Source organism: Triturus cristatus, chromosome 3_2 (assembly GCF_964204655.1).
Source record: "Triturus cristatus chromosome 3_2, aTriCri1.1, whole genome shotgun sequence".
In the NCBI taxonomy this organism is placed as follows: domain Eukaryota; kingdom Metazoa; phylum Chordata; class Amphibia; order Caudata; family Salamandridae; genus Triturus; species Triturus cristatus.
In genome coordinates this window covers 862,627,720-862,653,295 of record NC_140584.1, presented here as the reverse complement: position 1 = coordinate 862,653,295, position 25,576 = coordinate 862,627,720, and the positions used below count along the sequence as shown (strand labels likewise).

Sequence of the window (25,576 nt, the reverse complement as noted above, 5' to 3'; positions counted from 1 at the left end):
GAGGGTGGCATTCCCATAGTCGGTCTGGATAGCACCAGTGATTGGGTGGCTTGTTTGAGGTCGTTTGTTAGGATTAATGGTTTTATTTTGTTAAGTAACTTCAGGTTAACGAATGCACTCTTTGCGGAGTTCTTGATGTGATTGGCCATGTTGAGTTTTGAGTCTAGGGTAATTCCTAATGATTTAACGGAGTGGGTCGGAGTGTGATTGCCGTTAAGAGCATCCAAAGCTTTTAGCCATTCTGAGATATGAGGGTTCTCCTCTTTGTTGGAGATGAGGAGTATTACGGTTTTGTCTTGGTTGAGTTTTAAGTGGTTAAGCGACAGCCAATGTTGGATTTCTTTTAGAGTGACAATTAGTCTGTGAATGTCATCAATGGAGGAGGTTTCAAGATAGATTTGGGTGTCATCTGCATAGAGGTGGAAAGGGATGTTAGCATTTTTGAGTAAGGTGGTGAGGGGTTCCGTGTATATGTTGAACAGTTGAGGTGAGAGCACTGAACCTTGGGGGACGCCCCTGTTGACAGGGTGTAGGTCGGAGGTAAAGTTTTTTATTTTTATCCTTTGTGAGCGGCTGTGTAAGGAGGAGGAGAACCAGCGTAGGACCACCTCATCAGCTCCTACCCTTTCTTGTAAAGCCATGATGAGAAGTTGGTGATCAACCGTGTCAAAGGCTGCCGAAAGGGCTAGGAGGATGAGGAGGTAGCATTGGTCGGTCTTGAGGGATTTGTGGATGTCGTCTGTGATGTTAAGGATCGAAGTCTCGGTGCTGTAGCCTTTTCTGAAACCGATTGGTGGGGGTCAAGAAGGTTGATGTTATCCATGTGCTGAGTCATGTTAAAAGAATAAAGCAGCCTGACTTTTGATGTCTGTCTTTGAATCACTGGCAAATATAACAAGTTATACACAAAATTTGAAGACCTCTTTATTTACTGCTCGGACATTGTGAGCCACTAAAAATCTGATCGACCCGCAGTATGGAAACACTGGTCTATATTATAAAAGATGGATGAAACGCTGAAAACTAATCTGAAATTGTGTCCTATATGTTTTCATTTTTTATCACTGTAGTTGTCTGCTCCTAGGGCTCTTGGTGTTGTTATGGATGTTGGCCACGACCACGGTCACGTGTAAGTGTAGAGTTTGACCACTAAAGTGTACTCAGCAGGCAAACTTTGTCTTGTAGCCTTTGGTCAGGTCCATTGAGCTGGGTTCTGACAGTTTGAGTGTTGTGGGTAGCCCCAGTGGAGGATGCTCGGTTAGGGGTTGTGGGCCACCTTCTAAATGCTGATAGGTCTGCAGGGATGATGGGATGTAAACATGTTCTGTATGAGAAATCTGTAGGGGGTGAGGCATGACCTTGAACAGAGGTCTTCAAGGAGAGGTGTGTGCCACTGCATGGTAGTCTGCACTGATGACAACACCCAATTGAAGGGCAGCATGCTCTAATCATCAAAGCCAAAGGCATGATGGACTGTCCTAATCACTTTAATGGCACCCTGTCCTAATCACAGAACGCCATTTATATCTGCAGACTCTCATCGCTAATGCCAGCCTGCCCGCGTGCTTAAGTACAACAGAATAATAGAATGTCTTGATCATGAAATGCCAAGGCGGGCGACCCTTCTCTTTCCACCTTTGTTTGGCAATTTGGTGGGTGTGCCAGTCTCCAGACAACAGGGTTTGGGAGCCAGTAGTAAGTCATCATTATTCACGAATGTCTGGGCGCCTGTCCTAATAATGTACATCAATACCATGGCATGATACCCGTGGGAAAAGCCCAGTCCCTTGCTTCAGTAGTTTACTGTCATGGGGGAAGTAGTTGAAAGTCGGCCGCACAGAAGGACATCTCACGCCCCTCAAAAATCCAGGAAGTAACAAAAGAGAACAAGTTTTAAAATTGTGCTATAGATAATGTATTAATATATAAATACAATAAGGGTCTGTAACAACTGGGCAAGCTTTAACAAACTTACAAAATGATGTAATCATTTTGTGTGCACAAAGTCAACTTTTTCAACCTTTTAACAAAATGAACAATCACGATAAACTTTAACAAAAGTATTTTACGCTACTGAAGAGTTTTTCCTACTTTTTGGGTGGTGTACTTGTTTTCAAACTTACAAATCCTTTAAATAACTTTTGCTAGAAAAAAAAACGTTGTCCCACATCGGAGGACAGGCCGAAACTGAGCATTTGCTGTACAATGTGCCGTGTCGTGTGAGTGGATAGACGAACAAAGGTAAAGAGAGACAGTCCAGCACTTCACTTGCATATGCGCACGCGTGAGCGTGTCACGCAGTGCAGGTTTTTACTTTGCATTACAGTTCTTTTTTGTTTTGCAGTTTAATATAGCGCGAACTCGACCCGTAAGTATCAGTGAGCTTTACATGAGCACGTGTTGCATTACAGACAGACATACACATTCATTTTTAGGCACCGGAAGATTGGGCGATTTGCCCAGAATCACAGGATGTTTGGGCGTCCCTGCCGAGACTCGATCCTGGTCCCGCAGCTTCAGGGTCGGCCGCTTCAGCCTTTAAGCCACATCTCTCGCAACTTCGGTTTCATATCTTAGATGGTGATTATCAAGACTACAAGACCAGGTTGCACAGTTAAAACAAACCCAGACTGAATGGTCAACTCGCGCATGGACCGGGAAAACTTAAGAGCTCTGGAAGGATTTCAAACACATGGGATGATTTTGAAAAGCTCCTCATTTCCAAATAGCTTGATTGCGCAGTTTGTGACGTGGGAGACCAGGGCTGAAGCAGCTGGTGCCCTGAGTTCACTAACTCCTTCGACCCCTCACTCCCCCCGGCACCCTGATGAGAAGCAGACTAAGCCAGATACTGTTGTTGGCGAGTTGCGTCATGTACCAGCGGTGCCATGCAGTGACAGTAGGAGGCGCCACCCCTTCCTACCTGTTCCAGCTGAAGGGTCTTCTGTCCATTCTTGGCCAGATGGTAGGCTGTGCAGCAGCCCTGGATGCCAGCCCCCAGCACGATGCAGTCGTACACAGCGCTGCGGCTCGCGGGCTCGGCCATGTTTCCTCGGGCTCTGCAGCTGAATGAACTTTAGCCAAGCTTGCGAGGAGAGACCAGACACCAGGCGCGAGGGAGGAATTGGGGGAGGCGCTGCGCTGCCTCCCAGTTCCACCTATGACACTTTCGCTTGAGGGCAAACTCTGGAAGCAGCGTGTCATCATGCGCCCCCATGCAGTTCATTAAAGTTTACGAGATATTACTTTCAATTACTTATTGCTCCCATGTTCCTATCCGACGTCCGCTTTCTCCACGCCCTCCACGTGCCCCTCCCTACTCCCTTCTTTTATTCTCATAGCCCTTGCCGCCCCCTCCCGTCATAATATCGGCTCCTACTTATTTTCTCACATTTTATAAGGCTTCTAATTCCTTTCTAAGCTCAGGGACGTTTTAAGTCATGGGCAAAGTGGGCCCTGGCCCAAGGCCCCACCCGTTCAGGGGGCGCCCTGGCAGGGACGGCTCTGTGCTGCACAGTCTCTTGCCCTGATAACCGTAAACAATTCCTAAACAGATCGTTTTAAATATCGCTTTCATTTACTTTATTTTTATTGAGGGGGTGTTTGGAAGTATATTAGAGACATTTTGCAGAGAAATGTTGTTTTCAACACTAGGCAACATCCATTAAAAAGGTTTCTTTTAGATCAAAACTGGACCTCGCAGGTGAGAAATGGGAGAGTGTCACAAAGAGAATTGCAATAATATTGGTGAGCGGCGGCTGTATTATAATATTGAAAGCACAGGTGAATATTAGATGTAAGCACATTTAGAATGTGGACCCGTGCGCCTGTGCACTGTCAGTGTCCTGGCCAAAGAGAGCATGAAAGAGCTGTTCTGTACAGGGGCCTCCAAAATACGTGTGGCACAGGGCCCCCTAAATCCTTAAGAGGGCCCTGCCTTTCTTGCTCTTACGTCCTACATTTATGTGTCTGTTCCCGCCTGTCCTCTGCTGACTGCTTGCATCCCTGCATCCACGCGCCTCTTAAGAACCTGTTCACATGCCTCTTCCCGTTCTTTCCCTCCTCTCACCTAAATGTTCCTTCTGCCCGTTTATTTCTTCCTCCCCCTGCTTTTTGTTAATCCTTCCATTGCTTATTCCCACCTATTGTTTCCCTACTCCTCACTGTCTTACACCTACATCTGCTGTTTGCATGTATCCTACCACATACTCCTTTTGACCACATACAACTACGGGATCTCCCTCCCACTAGTTCAATTTGCCGACCCCTGCTCTACTCTCCTAATGCCCTCCTCCTTACTGGCCGCTTCTCTGCTAAGTCTACTATCGTTATCATTTTATCTTCCCTACATATGTCAGTGGCTCTAGGGCAGGCCGCGGCTGGCTGTCTAGGGACCGGAGTGGTTTTCACTCCTGAAGTGCGCAGGACTGCTTGGCCGCCCTCTCGGTCCACCCCAAGCAGTCCTGCGCACCTTGCATTTCCCCTACCAGGCTGTATTACACATCCTGGTGAGGAACATGCAAACCCTCCCAGTCCCAGTCTGAATGCTGACCCACGGCACTCAGACCAATCACAATGCTGCGTTGCGATTGGCTATTGGGAGGGCGGGTGCTTCCTGCTGCTCACCGGAGTGCAGGAAGATGTTGGAGGGACGGAGGACGAAGGAGAGGGGGGGGCCGTTACCCCCCCTTTCCCCCCACCCAGGCCGGTGGCAGCTGCTACTGTCCTCCCTAGCTCCCCTTAATGTGCCCCTCAGTCAGGTGACAATCTCAGCAGCATCCCAAGAGCCCAAAAAAGCAGAAACATGCCCACAGCACAAACAAATGCTAGCAGCAAGTACTTAAGCAGGAAGAGCAACAAAAGATAGGTAGAATCTCCCATCTAGAAACAGAAAACACACAGAGACTACAACTTGACAGAAGACAGACAAAACAGGAGGATTCTGGATAGAGGTGATCCTTCATAGCCACTCCTGGAGGGGAGGAGTTTAATGTTTTGTTTTAGCTAGACACCTATGTGCCTGTTTCCAGAGTGTGTAAACACCTTGTGGTGTAAAGATTAGGATGAGGAAGCGATGAGGTGGTAATGAGGAGAGAAAAAGCTCATTGCTTAAGCAGCTCACATAAAAAGGGTGACTGGCAGGTTTGAGAGGAGAGGAGCTCGACTAGTTAGAAAAGGTTTTTGACACCTTAACCTCGACAAAAAGAAGAACAAGCAATGTTTTCTCCCAGCGTCCTCTCAACATTATATTAAAGTATACAAAAAGTAATCGATGGAATGCTTGAAATAATCTAAGCCACTGGTAATTATTCGGCCGCATCCCAGTCGATTGTTATTTTGCACACTATGCCACCTCAGTTTGGACCCAGCCATATGAAGATCAGTCTTGACCCTGCTCCAATAGGAACATTCTAGTCCGGACTGCCAAGCAGGTCCTCTTTGAACTCGTGCTCACTACGCCACTGGAGTCAAGCTATCCTGGCTGATGACGGCTGATAGCCAGAAACCGGTCCTAGGATGCTCGATTCCGGTCCAGGGAAGACATGGCTTGGCAGTTCGGGCTGGACTGTTCCCATGAGGCACAGGGTCAAGACTGATTTGCATATGGCCATGTCTAAACTGGGGTGACGTAGTGGGCAAAAGAACGATGGATTTAACCCAGATCTCTTGACTGGGGGAGAATATCTGCATTGTCAGCATTCCGTCCATCATTTGTTTGTTGTAACGCCCCTCAGTCTTGAAACGGCATCCTCTGCACCCCGCCCCCCTCCTGCGCCCGTTTTTCCATGCTACTCTAGGCCTGTACCTACCCCTCCCACCTTTCCCCTGCCCCACCTCTATGCTGCCCACTCCTGCAGCGTGGTTATGCCGCTGCCACCTCCTTACTGCCCCTGTTCTATTCTGCACACTCCTGCAGCACTGCCCTCGCCCCATGCCGCCTTCCTTCTAATCCATCTCTATGCTACCCACTCCTGCATCATGGGCATGGCCCTACCACCTTCCGCCTGCCCCTGCTCTGTTCTGTCCACTCCTGCAGCATGGACAGGGAACTGCCCCTTCCTGCTCCCTGGCCTCGTTCTTTTGTACTCTATTGTCTCTATGCTTGCCTTTTGCTCTCCCTTCCTTCGGTCTATGCCCCTTTTCTCCCGCCACCTTTCCCTGCTCCATCGTTCGCAGTGAGGTAACGTAAAATGATGGGGGCGGGAGCTGCAACAGGTGCTCTATTCAACCTAATCACATGTTTCCTCACTGCCCACCAGCTCCACCTAAGGGTATCCCGCTTCTTTTGAACCGCCATGTACCTGTCAGCTGTAGGAAGGGACATCTCCCTTCCTCCTCTCCTCTGTCGCGCACCACCTCGCCCCAGTTCGCCTGCACATCCAATCCCATTTTAGATAACAGTCAGTCCATGAGCGCGCTCTGGAGCTCGGCCCCAGGGGGGCATGTGCCAGGTGGTCGGGCAAGCCTGGATGACTCCTGCCCTTCCTTGACCCGGAAGAGGATCCGGCACCTGTCCAAGTGTTTAACCAGCTGTTAGTAAGCGGCCTGGGGACAGCCCCGCCTCTGCTGCTCGGTGTCGTGTATGCACCCCTCTTTTATCAGTGGCCCTGAAAGTTTCAGCTCTCGGGCAGCTTTCTCCAAACGCCAGCAGTGCAGGCCTTGAGCGCGTGCGGTGAAAGAACTTCTTTCTGGTATTCACGTGTACACACCCCTGGAATATTCCTCTATAGTAGTCATGCAGTGTGTGCAGTTACACTGATGAGTTACCAGGTAATCGGATCTATATATTACTTGTACGGTGACATGGGAAGCGTAAGGAAGGTACCGCTCCGGGATTCCCAGAGCTGGTGTCAATGACAGAAACAGAGAAGGGCCTTCTCTAAAGTGCAAGGGGGACAACGCACAGATCCTGTCCTTCGGACTTGCTCCCTCTGCCAAACTAAACCTTGCACATCTGATGGGCCAAGCGCCACATCACACATGCCCGGTTTGTGCTTTTTGGCAGGACAAAATATTTGACTGTCAGTGAGCTGAAGGTTGTACTGTGATTTCCTCTGACAAGGGAAAATGAATTATTTATTTAATTTTCCCTCGTCATCGTCTGTCGAAACCCTTCCCCACCCTGCCCCACCGCTCTTTCCTGCACCGACCGTGGCTGACCATGGCCAACCACCATGCGGCTTACAATCGTTTTTGTGGTGAATGGCCGTATATTACAGGCCCACACTGTGCTTATCAGTGTAGGGTCTCCATGAAGGAGGAGAAAGCTGCTTTTTAGGTCTTGTCTACCAGACAGCAACAGCTATCTGTTTGCAAAAGACATTTTGTGGGCTATACCACAAACTATCAGTGGGCTTAGATCCAGCCCATTTCTTCCATTAGTTGCTTTTTTGTCACTCTCATTTGTTTCTTATTTGAAGGTTCTCCTTCCTACTTTTAGGTCGAAGCCTGATTTGCTAAAGACATCTTGGGGACATCCAGGAAGCCAACCTAGGAATCCATTCCGCCTGTTGCTTACCATTGGCTTTGTGAATTGTAAGTCACATTTTCTGTCTTTCTATTTGCTGGCTTTATTTATTTTAGGCTTTCCAGCTTAAGTTCGTCCCGTCCATTGCCCAATCCTTGTTTACTATATTCTTCCAAAAACTCGCTTTCTGTAAACAGGCCTTTAAATCTTGTTCTTATCTTGTCACATTTGGTCAATAATGATTTGCATATGGCTGGGTTTCGACTAGAATGGCACGGGAAGCAAAAAAACAATGGTTTTAGGCCCAGATCTGTGTATTGGGGTGAATGTTTGAAATTGTTAAATATTCTGTCCATTAATTGTTCTTTTTGCATTTGTCACCCTAAGTGGGACAAGTTTGCTCGGATATGGGTCCCATGCTCTCCATGCCACTGGAGTCAAGCTAGCATGGCTGATCAGGGGTGAAACCTCCAAACTGCTCCCAGGACGCTTGTTTCCGATCCAGAAAGGACCTGGCAGGGCAGTTCGGGCTGGACTGTTCCCATGGGGAGCAGGGTCAAGACTGATTTGCATATGGCTAAGTCCAAACTAGAATGGCGCGGAGAGCAAAACAAAGATGGTTTTAAGCCCAGATCTCTGTACTGGGGTGAATGTTTGACATTTCTCAACATTCTGGCCATCAATTGTTCTTTTTACATTTGCTGTGCATTCAAAGACAAAGGTCAAATGTCAAGCTCTCTCTTCCAATGGAGCTTGGTGCTTACTTTTCTTTCTCTGACTTCAAAGTAAGAGAATGCATATGACAATCCTGCAGAATATCCATGTGAGGAGAGGGTGTAGGATTTTTTTTTAGCACACAGAAAAAAAAAGAATTGTGCTGATGTTTCAGAATATATCAGAATTAGTACAAATTAAGCACATTTTTTTGGAATTATGAAGTCTGCTGAAAACAAATATTTGAATACGATCAAAACTCATCAATACACTAGGTGATGATATTTGCACATGTCGTTTGTGTGCAGTAAATCCGTTTTTGAGTGCAAATGTAATGGTCATTTCAATTGAAAATGTGTTGTCTGTAACAGCAGTGCACTACTACACCATGCATACCCCACACTACGCCACTCCAATCCACTCTTTGCCCTTCCACTCAATGCATGCCACTCCATTCTACGACACTCTACTCTACGACATGCCTCTCCACTTTAAGCCCCTCCACTTCAAGACACTCAGCGACATGCAACTCCACGCCACTCCAATCTATGTCCCTCACTCCATGATACAACACACCAGTCAACTCTATGCCCCTCCAATCCACACCACTTACCCTACTACACTTTACCCCACTCCTATTTACCCCACTCCATCCAATCTATCCCACTCCACTCCAGTGTACCCCAATCTACCCCACTCCATTTCGCTACAATGTACTCCACTCCACTTCGATACAGTGTACTCCACTCCAATCTATCCCACTCCATGCCAATTTACTCCACTCAACTCCAATTTACCCCACGTCACTCCAATCTACCCCACTTTCATCTACCCCACACCACTCCAATCTAATTTACCCAAGTCCTCTCCACTATGATCCAGTCTACCCCACTCCATTACAATCTACCCCACTACAATCCACCCCACTCGTCTACCCCACTCCAGTCTACCCAGCGCCACCCCAATCTACTCCTACCCACCTTCACTCAATCTAACTCATCAACCGCACTTCATTCTACCCCACTCCACCCATATCTACAGCACTCCACTTAAATCTACCCCACTCAGCTCCAATACACCCTAGCCTATCCCAATCTACCACATCCCACTCTAATCTACTCCACCCCAATCTACCCTATTCCACTCAATCTAACCTGATCAACCCCACCCACTACTGTCTACCCCACCCCACCACAATCTACTACACTCCACTCAAATCTACCCCATTTTGCTCCAATCTTCCCCAGTTTTTCCCACTCCAATCTACCCCACTTCAGTGTACCCCAATCCAACCCAACCCACTTTACTCCAATCTATCTGACTCTACTCCAATCTACCCCACTCTGCTCCACTTCAATCTGCCCCAGTCAAATTTACCCCTCTGCATTCCAATTTATCCAGTCCACTCCAACCTCCACTGCAGTCTATACAACTCTTCTTCACTCCAATCTACCCCACTCCACCACAATCTACCCCACTCTTTTCTACCACAATCTACCCTACTCAAATCTACCACATTCTACCTCTTTCTATTCAACTCTAATCTACCTCACTCCACTCTACCACACTTCATTCTACCCAAATCTACCCCACTCCACTTCAATCCAATTTACCCCACTACAATCTACCACACACAACTCAAATCTACTCCACTCTGCTCCAATCTACCCCACTGTAATCTACCCCAATGCACCCCACTTCAAGGTAACTCAATCCAACCCACTCCACTCCAATCTAACCCACTCCACCCAAATCCGGGCCCACCCCACCACACTCCACCCCAATCTACCCCACTCCATTCCAACCCACTCCACTATAATACACTGCACTCCAATCTACTCAACTCAACCTACCACAACCTACCCCACTCCACCCCAGCCCACTGCAATATACCCCACTCCACTCTACCCCAACCCACTTTACCGCACCCCACTGTAGCCCACCCACATCAACCCACTCCACTCCAATCCAATCTACCCCACTCCATCATCCCTCTTCAATCTACCCCCCTCCACTGTCCCCCACACCATTCCAATTTACCCAACTCTTATCCACGCAATCTACCCCACTCCACTCTTCTATATCACTTCACTCCAATATCTACTCCACTCCAATCTATCCAACTCCATTCCACCCCACTCAGCTCCAAATTACAGCACTCTACTCTATGCCAACCTACCCCACTCCAATCTACCACACGCTATTCCACTCTACCCAATCTATCCCACTCCACTTCACTGCAGTCCACCACATGCCACCCAAATCTACCCCACTTCAGTCCAATCTTACCCACTCCACCTCACTCCATCCCACTCCAATCTACCCTACCCCACTCCACCTAAACTACCCTACTCCAAACCACCCCATCCAATCTGCCCCACTCCAATCTACTCCACTCTAACCTACCCCCACCCTCACCCATTCTACCCCCTCCAATCTTCCCCACCCCATCCCAATCTACCCCACACTACTCTATCCAGCTCCACTCCAATCTACCGCACTCCACTCCATTCCACTCCACTCCAAACTACCCCACTCCCATCTATTTCACTCCAATCTATCTCACGCCACTCAAATCTACCTGACCATAATCCACCCAATCTATCCCACTGCAGTCTTCCCCACTCCACCCTTACCTACCGCACTCCACTCCAATATACTCATCACCACTCCTATCTACCCCACTCCAGTCCAGTCTACCCCACTCCTGTCTACCCAGCGCCACTCCAATCTACTCCTACCCATCTCCACTCAATCTAACTCATCAACCGCACTTCATTCTACCCCACTCCACCCATATCTACCACACTCCACTCAAATCTACCCTACTCAGCTCCAATCCACCCTAGCCTATCCCAATCTACCACATCCCACTCCAATCTACTCCACCCCAATCTACCCTACTCCACTCAATCTAACCTGATCAACCCCACCCACTACTGTCTACCCCACCCCACCACAATCTACCACACTCCACTCAAATCTACCCAATTTTGCTCCAATCTTCCCCAGTTTTTCCCACTCCAATCTACCCCACTTCAGTCTACCCCAATCCACCCTACTCCAGTGTACCCCAATCCAACCCAACCCACTTCACTCCAATCTATCTGACTCCACTCCAATCTACCCCACTCTGCTCCACTCCACTTCAATCTTCCCCAGTCAAATTTACCCCACTGCGTTACAATTTATCCAGTCCACTCCAACCTCCACTGCAGTCTATACTACTCTTCTCCACTCCAATCTACCCCACTCCACCACAATCTACCCCCACTCCATTATACCACAATCAACCCTACTCAAATCTACCACATTCTACCTCTTTCCATTCAATTCTAATCTACCCCGCTCCACTCTACTACACTTCATTCTACCCAAATCTACCCCACTCCACTTCAATCCAATTTACCCCACTCTAATCTACCACACACCACTCAAATCTACTCCACTCTGCTCCAATCTATCCCACTGTAATCTGCCCCAATGCACCCCACCCCAAGCTAACTCAATCCAACCCACTCCTCTCCAATCTAACCCACTCCACCCCAATCTACCCCACTCCATTCCAACTCACTCCACTATAACACACCAACTTCAATCTACTTCACTCCAATCTACTCAAATCAATCTACCCCAACCTACCCCACTCAACCCCACTGCAATATACCCCACTCCACTCTACCCCAACCCACTCTACTGCACCCCATTGTAGCCCACCCACTCCACTCCCATCTACCCCACTCCAAACTACCCCCTTTCATCATCCCTCTTCAATCAACCCCACTCCAATGTTCCCCACACTATTCCTATCTACCCTACTCTTATCCACCCAATCTACCCCACTCCACTCTTCCCCAATCTGTATCACTTCACTCCAATATCAACTCCACTCCAATCTATCCAACTCCATTCCACCGCACTCAACTCCAAATTACAGCACTCTACTCTATCCCAACCTACCCCACTCCAATCTGCCAGACGCAGTTCCACTCTACCCAATCTATCCCACTCCACTTCACTGCAGACTACCACATGCCACTCAAATCTGACCCACTTCAGTCCAATCTTACCCACTCCACCTCACTCCATCCCACTCCAATCTACCCTACCCCACTCCACCTAAATTACCCTACGCCAAACCACTTCATCCAATCCGCCCCACTCCAATCTACCCCAATCTATTCCACTCTAATCTACCCCACCATATCCCATTCTACCCCACTCCAATCTACCCCTTCCCATCCCCTTTTACCCCACACTACTCTATCCAGCTCCACTCTGATCTGCTCCAAATCAATCTCCCTCACTCCACTCCAATCCACCCCTCTCCAAACTACCCCACTCCTTTCTATCTCACTCCAATCTACCCCACTTCACTCAAATCTACCCTACCGTAATCCACCCAATCTATTCCACTCCAATCTTCCCCACTCCACCCTAATCTACCCCACTCCACTCCAATAGTCACCACTCCAGTCTACCCTACTTCAGTCCAGTCTGCCCCAATCCACTGCACTCCACTCCAATCTACCCCACTCCACTCCAATCTACCCTACTCCAACCTACCCCACTCCACCTCAGTCTACTCCACTTCTCCCCAATCTACCCCAATCAATCTATCCCACTCCAACCTATCCTAATCTAGTCCACTCCAATCTACCCCACTCCAATCTACCCCACCCAATCCCAGTTTACCCCACCACCCTCCAATCTACTCCATCCCCCATTTTACCCCACTCAACTCCACCACAGTCTACCCCACTACAAACTGCCCCAGTTTACCCCCACACCAATCTACCGCACTCCACTCCAATCCACCACACTCCAAACTACCCCACTCCTATCTATCTCACTCCAATCTACCCCACTTCACTCAAATCTACTTTACCATAATCCACCCAATCGATCCCACTCCACCCTAATCAACCCCACTCCACTCCAATATACTCGTCACCACTCCTATCTACCCCACTCCACTCCAGTCTACCCCAATTCTCTGCACTCCACTCCAATCTACCCCACTCCACCCCAATCTACCCTACTCCGACCTACTCCACTTCTCCCCAATCTACCCCATTTCAATCTATCCCACTCCACACTCCACTCTACCCCACTCCAACCTCCCCCAATCTACTCCACTCCAATTGACCCCACCTTATCCCAATTTACATACCCATACTCCAATCCACTCCATTCCCCATTTTACCCCACTCAACTCCACGCCAATCTACCCCACTACAAACTGCACCAGTTTACCCCACACCAATCTTTTCTACCCCACTATAATCCACCCAATCTACCCCACTCCACACCCCTCCAATCTCCCCGACTCCACACCAGTCTACCACACTCCACTCCAATGTACCCTAATCCCCCCCACTCCACTCTCCCCAATATACCTCACTCCACTTCACTCCAACATACCCCAATATATCCCACACCACAGTACCCCAAACTACTCTGATTCACCTTACTCTTATCTGCTCCACTCCAATCTCCCCTAATCTAATCTACTCCAATCTACTTCACTCCAGTCTACCCCACTCCACCCCAATCTACCTCACTCTACCCCAATTTACCCCAATTAAATCTACTCCACTCCAATCTGCCATGCTAATCTACCCAACTCCACCACCCCAATCCACCCACTCCATTCTACCCCACGCCCCTCTACACCAATATACCTATCTCCACTCTACCCTAATCTACCCCATTTAACTCTGCCCCAATCTACCCCACTCCAATCTACCCCACCACACTCCACGCCACTAACTTTTAACCATGCGGTACAGCAGCAAAACTGTAAATAATGGCTAAAACACATTGTCAAAGCTCATAGCTCTCGGATAGGCAAGACTGATTGGCTTTGCCAATGCTTGTTTGTGTTTCTCTCTGTCCTGGAGCATGCCCTCATTCTCACACCTTTTGACTGGCTGATTTGTATCCTTCCACTGCTCAATTTTAGGGAACTACCTTTTCTTTTATATTAAGTACTCAAACATTTTGCTTTTTTCCAAAGGTGACACTTACTGGCTTTGACAATGCTTGTTTTCTGGGCAGCTGTAGCACTTATGGACCCCCCTCAGCCTGGAGTAACAGAGAAGTGAGCAGCATGATTGGATCTTAGCAGGAGCTGCAGTGAGAGTGTGCCTTTGTGTATATTTATACTGGAGTGTGCATGCTGGAGCCTTTGTGTTTGCTCCTTTTGTTCATAGGAATGTGTTTTATAAAGAACAAATCTAGCAACAAAGCAATGGAGCTCTGTAAGTGAGAGCCGTTTACAATGCAGAGGTGACGGGGACTAGGGAGGATACAGGTTGTGAATGGAATCCATGTCGTAGCTACAAGTGTTGGCAGCTGCGGTACAGAGGCGTTCATTATGGGAGGCAGGCAGAGCCGGCTTTAGCGCTGGTGGTGCCTGGAGCCACAGTCTATTTTGGCATCCCCATGAACCTCTCCTTCAATTCCCTCACTACCACCCGGTAAAATGCACCTAATCTCTCCATAGCCCCTTTCTCACACACATAGCGCTGGTAAAGGCTGGCTTTACTAATCAACTCAGCTATCCACATAAAATACAGATCTGTTCTTTATAGCAGGCATATTAACCCTTTGTGCTACTTTATGGCAAGTCAAAACTGCCTCTAGACAAAACTCTGTTCTCTCTCTCTAGCAGGAACACTAATCACAAGAGTTATCTTGACATTTTTATTGCAGCCTGAAAGCTAGACACACAAGGAACTCTGCAGCAGGTGATATTAAATTCTAAGCTATTGCTTAACACAGTGCCCCCACTGAGGTCAGTGCCTCCCTATCAAGTCAGAGCCCAGTGCAGCTGCACAGATCGCACCACTCTAAAGCCGCCCCTGGAGGCAGGATTCATGTCTGGATGAGGAGAGAGCTGATATGTGCAGGTTAGTGAGGAGGAAGATGAGTGAGCACGTTAACTGGAATAGTGGAAACAGGACTAGGTAGCACTTTTACAAGCAAAGTAGAGTCTAGGAGCAGTATTGATTTGATAGACCTGCCAGAAAGTGATTGTAGTGTGACAGAGACGAGCCTAGCTCTTTTTAGAAGTGGAGAAGGGATAGGGCCTGGGGGATCTGGACTTGGATGAAATGTGCCATACTTGGAGACAGCAGGAGAAAACCTCATGTCTCTTTCATGTTTCCTGATTTCCAGTCTGGTGGTGCTGCCGCCGTGAGTGTGTCTTGCATGTTCATCTGGATGTCTGAAGCGTGCTTGCCAGATCCCGAGGTGGGTTGGAAGTGAGTGCCTTGTCGGTAATGCATTATAAAGAAACAATGGTCCTGGACCAATTATTCAAGGATGAGTTAGATTAACAGAATTAACAATTTATTTGAGCTTACATTAATCAGTTCCCAAACATCTGTAAATTGTGAAAATAAATGTGCAGAAAGAACCACTAAGAATTATTACAATATATTTATTTAGTCATTTAAAGGAACAATCATTAGAGGGTCAAGAAGGTAGGATAATGTTCTAGGGAACGTGTAAGAAGGAGTGTTTAAGTGTATATATAGGAGTCAAGAGAGCTCAAAGTGTGTAGAAAAGTAAAGAGCATATATTTACAAGACTGTACAAAAATGATAATCAATAAACAGTTAGATGCAACCTGGCCACATGCAAATTATTCATTTGAATTTGTAAGGAGAGTTTCCTTAAGGGTGTAAACAGGGGTAATAGGGAAGGGGAAATTGGTCCACGTGCGGTAGGGGGTAGCGTCGACGTTTCGATCCGGCTTATCGGCAAAAGAGGCAAGGGCCAGCAAAGGACAATTCCCGTTATTCAGTAGATGTAGACCATGGCATTGGTGCCCAAACCATCCATGGAACATAATATTCATTGTGGATGCTACTGCGATGGAGTAAGGACGTCAATCAGATCGTCTCCAGTTGTAAAAATCACACTGTGCCCTGGATTGCTTGATTCATTCAGCCAACTTTTGCCACAAATACGGATCTGAATATTACGTTTACACTATGAATTAGAGTACCCCGGTGATTGGCATGCCCTCCCCCATAATGCCCTTGTACATAATGGGCAGGGGAATTGAAACTACCTTTAAGACCCTAGAATAGAATAGGGCAGGGCCCTTTAGAGGCCAGCAGCCTTTACTGCACTTCCATGTGTGCACTGCTGCAGCCTGAGGTCAGTCTAAAAGCAGCCCTGTGTTGCAGGACCGCTTTTAAAATGCCAATTGTGCCCAAACTCGACTTTCGTGTTTGGGACACTTAAAAATGATTAAACTACAATGGTTAGGCATGGGTGTACCCCCAGGGGGGTCTCCCCTAGGTTTTCAAGGAGTGAGGGGTCAGGTACTTATGAGGATAACCCTTATAAAAAGATTTTTTTATGCCCTGGGGTTAGTGAAATTACACATTTCACTCCCCACATTGTTGCTTCCTAAAATCAACTTTTGTGCTAGGAGCACTGTGAAATGAGGATCTGCAATATTTTCATATATTCAGAACCCCTAAAGACTTTCCTAGGTCTTTCAGGTTTGGGGGGTCCTGTAGGTATAAGCAGGGTCCTTATATATGTTGGTATTGGAGAAATTGCCCAGTTCATTTTTCCATTGCAGATCCCAGCCCATAGGTTAACATTGGAAGGAAAAGCCCTAAAACTAGGATTAAAAGACTCAGAAGAATGGTAATGATAAATCCTACAATATGTTATTGTTACATTTCTCCTAAAAAGTGCAGTAAAAAATGTATAAGACTTTCATGTCTGTACACCAACATTCAACCCTGTACTGCTCTGCCCTGATTGGTTAGAGGTAAGTGTGTGAGCCTGGCTGCTTTGAAGATGTGAAAATGACCCCTAGGTTTAGGAAGCCCCTTGGGGAGGAGAGGTTGCTGGGCATAGAAATTCCAGAGCCAGGGGGAGAGCTAGTAAATAATGCTCTTCAAGGGAAGGGTGAGAAACGCTAAAGACATCAGTTTAATTTACAACTCTCCTCTTTGATCCAAGGCAGATGCTAGGCTTAAACAAGCATTTGCAATGTAATCTGTCTCGCCTTTCGACCTTATATGTATTTAGCTATGCAGCACATTAGCGTGGGTGCTAAACATCTACTGTTCTTTAACATGGAGGGAAAGTAAGCACCAAACTGCGTGACACACCAGGTATGGCGACACATGGAGAGAAATATTGCCTTTGAGCAGGAAATGGTATAGTCCAAGCTCTGTTTTTAATATAAAATCAGGGCCTTCGGTGGTCATATCACTGAAAATACAAGATTTGGAAAAAATATTATTGTCTACGGGTGCTCGTGAAAGACAATTTTTATGGACTGGAATCTGGAGAAAGCTAAAGTGATTTTGGTATTTTACTGACCATAGCTGGTCGTTTTCTGTCAAGAAAATTAAATAGAGGCAGTTGCCAGAAAAATAAAAAAACAGAAATTGCCTCAGCATAAAGCAATTCTGGTATTTTACCGACCTCTGCTGGTCGTTTTCAATCAAGACGGTTAAATAGAGGCAGTTGAACAGAAAAAAAGTCCTTAAGCGGAAGCAGACAAGTCCTAGGGCTGATCTCCAGAGCCAACAAAGTACATACACATTTAAGTATCTACTAAAGTATATACAAGAGGCCTTAAATGCTTGACCTAAAAAGGAATGAGCAGATGCAAGGGGGAGATACTATGGAGATTAGCCATCCTAGGGGTGTGTTTAGCCAGCTGTTCTCCCTCTGCTGAAAATTCTGACATGTTGAATTTTGGAAGAATAATGGTTTCTGGGTTAGCATTTTGCCACACTTTGGAGGACGTGGTCATGCTCTGGGGTGTTACCCTGCACCTCATTGGATAGGAGGACCCTCCTGCTTGACACCACTGAATAAGTATCTGAGAGGGGCGGTGCATCTCAGATCTGCTTCTGAAACCTAAGGGAAACAGAAGGGCCCACGCTGAAGTGTTTGATGTACATTCACCAGGCCTGCACTCTGAAGATTGCACCTTTTGCGCCATCTGAAACCGCAGCCACGTGGATCAAACCTGCTTCAAAAGGACTAAAGAGTGGACTCCCTGCAAGCTACAGGTTAGCAGGTTAACAGAGCTCACCTGGACCATCACCACAAATAATCCACAGCCTGGAGTACTACCAGTGGATTTGCAAGGGTTTTGTCCAAGTGGGTTGTGGGAATTGAAGTCTCACAATTTCAAGGATCCTCTTGGAGATTGCAGACCCACAGATTGTGTGTGGGACACTTTTGGACCTGCAAGAAGAACTTCAGGAAGGAGTTCTAACAGGATCCAGCCTGCTGGGGGGGGGTGCACAATACTGGTGAGAGATCCTCTAGAACAATTGCTAAATGTGAATGTGTCCTTGTCAGAGGCAACGAAATGACCAAAAGTGGCACTGTTGGTTTCTAAGCGCTAGAAAGTGACTAATCTTTAAAAATGTAAATCTCTGGTTCCGTAAAGTGTATTCGTTTCGTTTTAGTATCATTTAAAAGATACAAATATTTCCTATTTTTATAAATTAGTGATGGAATTTTATTGTGTGTTGTGTCTTAATTATTTACTGAATTGGTGTTTTTAAATGCTTTATATACCTGTGTTTGAAGTTAAGTCTGCCTGCTCCCAGCCAAGTTACCAAGGGATGAGCATAATAATCTTCTAAGACCTATTCTGAGCCCTATATTGTGTTAGTGGTATTATTGCCAGTGGTAAATGCATATCTGCCACTATTAATAATCCACTTTCCAACATTTGGACATTGAACACATTTACATTATACATTCATATCATAATGTGGGAATCTAGGAATTACACTTAACTTGCCATATGGTGATAATCCATGGCTTTACTGACTTCTGGTGGCCACGACTAGCATCTTAATTATACACCTGGATTCTGGCTATCATATGTGGACATTTGAGGCACAAAGTGCGAATTTAGGGCAGCAGAGAATGATTATTGAAACTGATAAGCTGGTATGTGGGTACTAAACCTGTCAATTTGCAAAATGAAAATTATTGCTAGTGATTTTTTTTTTCTGGTGCCACAGGGCGGTTGCTGCTATGACTGTCTATATTAAGAAAGCGTGTTTATTGTACTACTTCTTTCTGAGGCCAAAGACCAATAGGACAGTGAGATGGCTACTGAACCTGTGGGGTCTCAGTAACCTGGGTGGTAGTTCTAGTGTCAAAGTCTTTAAGGTCTGTCTAACCTGAGTGATACTTTCCCTGAAAACTGCCTGGAATTATGAAGCCTGACTAGCGTTTCATTTTCCCACCTGCCTCCTCCTCCATGTAAGGTGAAGGAAACTAAAATAAGGTAATAGTGAAGAATGGTTCTATATACACAATGAACACACATTGGCAAAGCCAATTCATATGCTTTACCAATGTTCGATGCCGTATTGTCTTTGCCTATGCTTGTACAATTGTGACACAAGCACTGACAAAGTCGACAGTGGTCATCTTTGATTATTATTTTTATAAACTTTCAAGATGTCTGTCACATTAGACCCACACTTGGTCAAATCATTTCAAATGTTTTTAGGGGCAAGATCCTCTTAACCCTACTGAGGTATATCAGGTGCTCTCACTTCATTTGCTCACTCAGCAAAAAGCTGATCTGGCTATTCATAGCACATCACTAGCTGTGGTGTTACATTGCACAATTACATTGCATGGTTACTTAATAAGGGTAGTTACATAACTTAGTTATTGCTGATGTTTTAGAGGAATGCAACTACAGTACGTATGCAGTATAATTGTACATTCAAAGACAATGTAATGTTATACTAAGAGGTTTTTCAGAAGCAGTAACTCAACCAGTGTTGTCTTAAAGCTATCAGCTGACCACTCTCAATCTCTGTTTTTATCTCTCTCCCCTTTACTCACCCCGCCTCCCACCCCCACCTTCCCTGAGCAGAGATCAAGCAGTGTATCCACATGAATGTGCAGGAAGGCTCAGGTACAATCTTTTAGCCTAACTGTTAGACACAACTCTTTAAAGTTGCAGGTACTTTGTATGGAAAGTTCAGAAGTGAAAAGATCTCCTCTACGGTTTGGTGATGTAGAATGTGTTCTGGAAGGCAAGGAGCACATCAGTAGTGAGGTATACTCCAAGGGGGTTGAATTACTGGACCAGCAGTAAACAAGGGCCAATTTACTAGTGAAGCCGCCATATCTCCATTGCCTACCACTTTGCAGCTGCAACAACCACTGTGGTGTGTCTTATTGTGGCATTTTAAAGAATAATTAAGTCATCTATTTAAATGTAAAACAGGACATTGATTCATTCCTTGATTTAGGCCAACAGCAAGATATTAAAAAAAACAAAAAGGTCAAAAAGGTGGATCAAAATGAGCCACATCAACTCTGCCCTTTTAGGTCTCGCCTGAGACGGTGCATACACTGTCGCTTGCAGTGTTCTGTTATTTCTTAAAAAAATAAAATCTTTTAGCCTGCCCATTACTTGCTATTGGTTGGCTTCATTGTCACTTTTATTTTCTTCCTTTTCATTTGTGACCGCCTGTCAGTGCATGCCTGCTTCGGTTGGGCTTCAATTTGCCTCCATATGTTGGTTTTCTTCCATGGAGGATGGACCGAGTACTGACTGATTTCTTGATTAGTGTTATTCTACGCTGTTTGAGCTCGGACTGTGGTACTTTTTTGTTTGTTTTGCTTTTGCTTGCAGGACAACATGAAACCACGAATTGATTGTAACTGCGTGTTGGATCCAGTCCTGGACCGTGAACCCCTCAAAAGACAAATACAAAACCACATATCACGGTTTGATGCGGGCCCTGCTGCACGAATTTAACCTCAAAGATGTCTGGCGTGAAAGGCACCCAAAGTCAAGGGCCTTTCCTGTTACACACCGGCAACGGGCACACACATTAAGCTTGATTCTTTTTTTACACCCCCAACATTGCCACCCTAGATTCAGAAGCATCATATCTGTCTAGATACTGTTCTAGTCACTCCCCCCTCTTAATGGCCGTAGCATTGGGTCGACCACACCCTGCGGTGCCACAGTGGTGACTATGAGCGGAGGCATTGACGGACTCCCCCATTTCTGGCCAAGGTACACACAACACTTAACAATTACTTTAGTGAGAACTGGGACTCTTCCACATCGAGGGTTTATGACTGGGAGGCAATGAAGGTGATCCTCCCGGGGTGTGTATCAAAACTACATATGGGGTCAAAGCAGCTTGAACGTGACCTAGACCATGACGAAATTAAACAGCTAGAAATAGATCAGACCCTTCCCGCGCAACCCCATAGATTAGGGGAATGGCGCCAACTGAGAATCTCGATATTAGAGAACTGGCACCGGCTAGAAAAATATACCCCTAAGGCATACAAAGAGCTCCTGCATTCGGAGTGGGACAAAACTTGGGCTCTGTTGGCTAGACTTACGGACTTACGAGACAGATGCAATCAAGAGACCCGATCCTGGCACTGCGAGACGTAGGGGGCACTCTACGCACCTCTCAGGCGTCCATAAACACGTTAATAAAGGAACATCTTAAAATGGTGTATATGCTAAACCTGCCGATCCTTGACCCCCCAATACAAACCTACTTAGGTAACCTAGAATTACCAACGTTGTCTGAGGAACACAGGAATGCACTAGAAACTGGTCTGACTGGGAAGGAGATCCTTGCTTCACTGAAAAGCCAAAAGCTGGCTAAAACCCTGGGAGGAGACGGTTTGCCCGCAGAATTTCACCATAAGGCCCCTGGTGCACTTACAGGCAGACTGTTCGAGGTATATAATGAGGCCTTTATGGTGGGACATCTCCCAGGCACAATGCGCGAGGCACTTGTAGTTATGGTAGCCAAGCCGGGCAAACCAGTGGACGAGGCAAGGTCCTATAGACCCCTGCTTAATGTCGATGCAAAAATACTCAGCGGACTGTTGGCAACCCGATTACTCCTTCACTTGCCTGCTCTGGTCCATGAAGACCAGTGTGGTTTTATACCCAAAAAGAGTACAGCATTAATTCTTGGCAGACTCTTTCATATCCTGCAGGCCCAAGAAACCCAGATGGTCCCACATGCACTCACCTTCCTCGGTATAGAGCAAGCATTCGACTCGTTGAGGTAGGACTAGCTCTGGCAGGTCATGAAAAGGCTGGGGTTTGGCCCCAAGTACATCTGATGGGTACAGATGGCGATTGAACCTCTTGCAGTGCTGTTTCATAGCGGGCTGAGACACTGGGGCATCCCAATTAGAGGGTCCACCCATGTGGTGTCTTTTATGCCGCTGCTGCCCTAATTTACCTGCGGGACCTAGATATGGCAGTGCCGATACTACAGATAGCTCTATCCGAATTTGCAGTTGTCTCTGGTCTTTCGGTACATATATACAGAAATCACAAATCATGCCACTGGGGACACTGACGAATCTTGAACCCACGCTTCTCCCACATTTCTCTATGCCCTGGTGTCGAGAGAGGATACATTATTAATGTATTAGGCTGGCCTTAGATAAACAGAGGTTCCTAGATTTAAACATGGGCAGAGTTCTGGCAGGGTTGCGTGCCTCTGTCCAGTTCTGGGGGGACCTTCCGTTGACACTAATGAGTCGCTTTGTCCTGGTGAAAATAGTGATCCTCCCTTGCTGTCTGTATGTTATGCAGAATTCGCTCTATGAAATCCCCCAGCACTATTTCCGCGAAGTTGATAGGCTAATAGTAGATCTTCTGTGGTCCACAAAGCAAAAAAGCATCAGCATACACATGCTACAACAGACGTGGACAGAGGGGGCATGGAACCCCTCTCCACATCCTCTCCCTTAGGGAGAGGATTTGGTCTCATGGCTAGAGCTGCCAACTTTGGAGCTGGGAATCCAGGGTTCGAGCCTCGGGGTCGACTACACATCATGTGATTCTGGACAAATCACTTAATCTCCCTGTGCCTACCAATAAAATGAATGTGTCTTTGTGTAACATAACTGGTGCTCATTTAAAGTGCTCCAATACCTTCAGGTCCAGTTCATGCTATATAAATCTGCACAAAAAAAAATAATGAGATTTATTACATGGCCGCAAACCTGCAAAATGTGGTCCACTGGTTTGACGAGGGGGATAACTGGGAGAAAAGGCTAATGGGGAAGTTGGATGGTCAGGTTAGTCTGCCTGAGCTCCTTATGGTGGGAGCACGTGTTCCAGACAGGTACCCATATTTGGTTAGACTGGCTGGCCGAGTGTGAGAAAGACCTGTCACATTGGTCCTCCATAGAGCCCCGTATGCAAGAGACATGCCAATTTGGATACTCAAATCTTTCAGGGACATTGAAAATACCATGTCCATGAGGAAATGGAAAGCTGGCGGCTGTGAAGTCCTGGGAGACCTCTACCTGGGCGGACAATACATACCCATAGATGATGCCTCTGACTCATTCGCGCTGGGTGCAGGCAGTATCTGCAATACAAAAATATGTAAGCCACAGCTCGAGAAATTTTGCCACGCTTCCCCAACGAGCCTGTCACTTCCCAGACATTGACTAGATTGCTCGACATGCCATGGCAAGGGGTCGAAAGCTCATTACACATTTATACAGGGCCATAAGGGAGGATTCCTCAAGAATCATCCCCAAAAGCACACGTTAGATGGGAGGAGAACCTTAAGGAAGACATTACCCAGCGAGAATGGCAGAAAATCCATGAGGGGACACCAGGTTCAAACTGATCCAATTTAATTTCTTGCATCAATTATATCTCACCCCTAAGATCCTGCATACTATCTACCCCTCCAGATGTGATGAGTGTACATGCTGTAGGGATCCTGAAGCAGATTTCCTACATGTGTGTGGGGCTGCACAGGTATAAGGCCATACTCCCTCCAAAGAGCAACAGGATGGGAACTTGAGGGTGCCCCACGTGAAAAATGATTGGGTCTCATACCCACCCCCCTAAAATAAAAAATTCAGCTGTAGGTTCCAGAACTTGGGGCTGGTATTAGCGAAACGCCACATAGCTATTAGATGGCAAAGCCGCCGCCCGCCCAGTCACAGGGAATGGCTACAGGACTAGGTGGAGTGGGATACAGCCGAAGAAGTCTGAATGAGCCAGGTTAGATGGGATGAAAAGCTTGAAGACGATCTGAAAGCACGGAGACAGATGATAGTAGAGCTGAGTGCTCGGGAAGGCATGGTAACAGCAGAGAATAAGGCTGAATAAACCAAAAGACAGTATGGCCTCCCTTGTTGCACACATGGAAAGGGCTATGGTTAGACCTGTGACCAAAACAAGTAAGCAATATACAGCTGTCCTGCTATAAAAAACAAAGGGTGAATGCACTATGGCTCAAGAATCCATCTTTAGACGCTCCACCACAAAGCTTCCAATATTGTTTGGTTACTGGACCTTGTTTCACCTGGGAGGGAGGGAAGGTGGGGGGAGAAAAAGGGAACGTTTTGTTGACATATAAAAACAAGTATCAACATAATACTGTATTAAGACGCATATATATATATGTGATTCCTGGTACTGCAATACCAATAAGATATATTTTTTTTAAACTAGCAATGCTGAAACTTTGTTGCATGTGAATAATTTTGAAACATACATTTCGGCCACCTGTTGATTTTATTGATAATGAAGCTGTACACTTACTCATTTTGTTTAAGACTGTTGCCATATAGTATGTGTTTTTCTAAATTAATTGTTGCCAAATGTTTCACATTTACTTATTTGTTGGTTAGTTCTTATGTATGTCGGCAGATGTTTTATTCATCATCAAACACGTTGTGTTTTCAAAAGGTTTATGTTCCATCCTTACCTCCCTTTACCTCTACCTACATCTAAACCCTAAAATCACCCCTGCCTCCCTTTACCTCCTTTACCTCTACCAACCCTAACCCTAAAATCACCCTTAACTTCTTACCTGTACCCACCCCTGAACTCTAAATCAACCATACCTCCCTTTACCTATACCCACTTTTATACCCTAAAATCAGCCTTATCGTCCTTCATCTCGACTCATCCTTGAACCCAAAATTTACACCTGCCTCCCTTTACCTCTACACCCCATAAACCTTAAATCACTCATACCTCCATTTACCTCTACCCATTCCTGAACTCTTAAATCATTCTTATGTCCTGTTACCTCTACCCACCTGAACCATAAAATCACTGTTACCTTCTATCAATTCTACCCACCCCAAACCATAAAATCATACCCCCTTTACCTCTACCCACACCGAACCCTAAAATCATCCTTAATATCCTTTACCTCTCTCCACCGAACCCTAAAATCACCCTAACTTCCCATTACCTCTCCCCACCTAGAACCCTAAAATCATCCTTACGTCGTTTTACTTCTACCGATTTCAGAACCCCTAAAATCTCCTATTCCTCCCATTTACCTCTGCCCATCCTAGGACCTTAAAATGACTTTTTCCGCC

The 25,576-nt window shown here is 46.4% G+C and overlaps 1 protein-coding gene across 1 annotated transcript in view; it reads right to left on the bottom strand.

The window, feature by feature from the left end:
- Positions 1-3,331, bottom strand: part of PIPOX (pipecolic acid and sarcosine oxidase) — a 340,310-nt gene extending 336,979 nt beyond the window's left edge. Inside the window, exon 1 of the mRNA XM_085649159.1 lies at positions 2,924-3,331. Within this exon, the coding sequence (XP_085505285.1) occupies positions 2,924-3,046 (123 nt within the window). The 5' untranslated portion in view covers positions 3,047-3,331. The remainder of the gene's footprint in view (positions 1-2,923) is intronic.
- Positions 3,332-25,576: the final 22,245 nt, after the last annotated feature.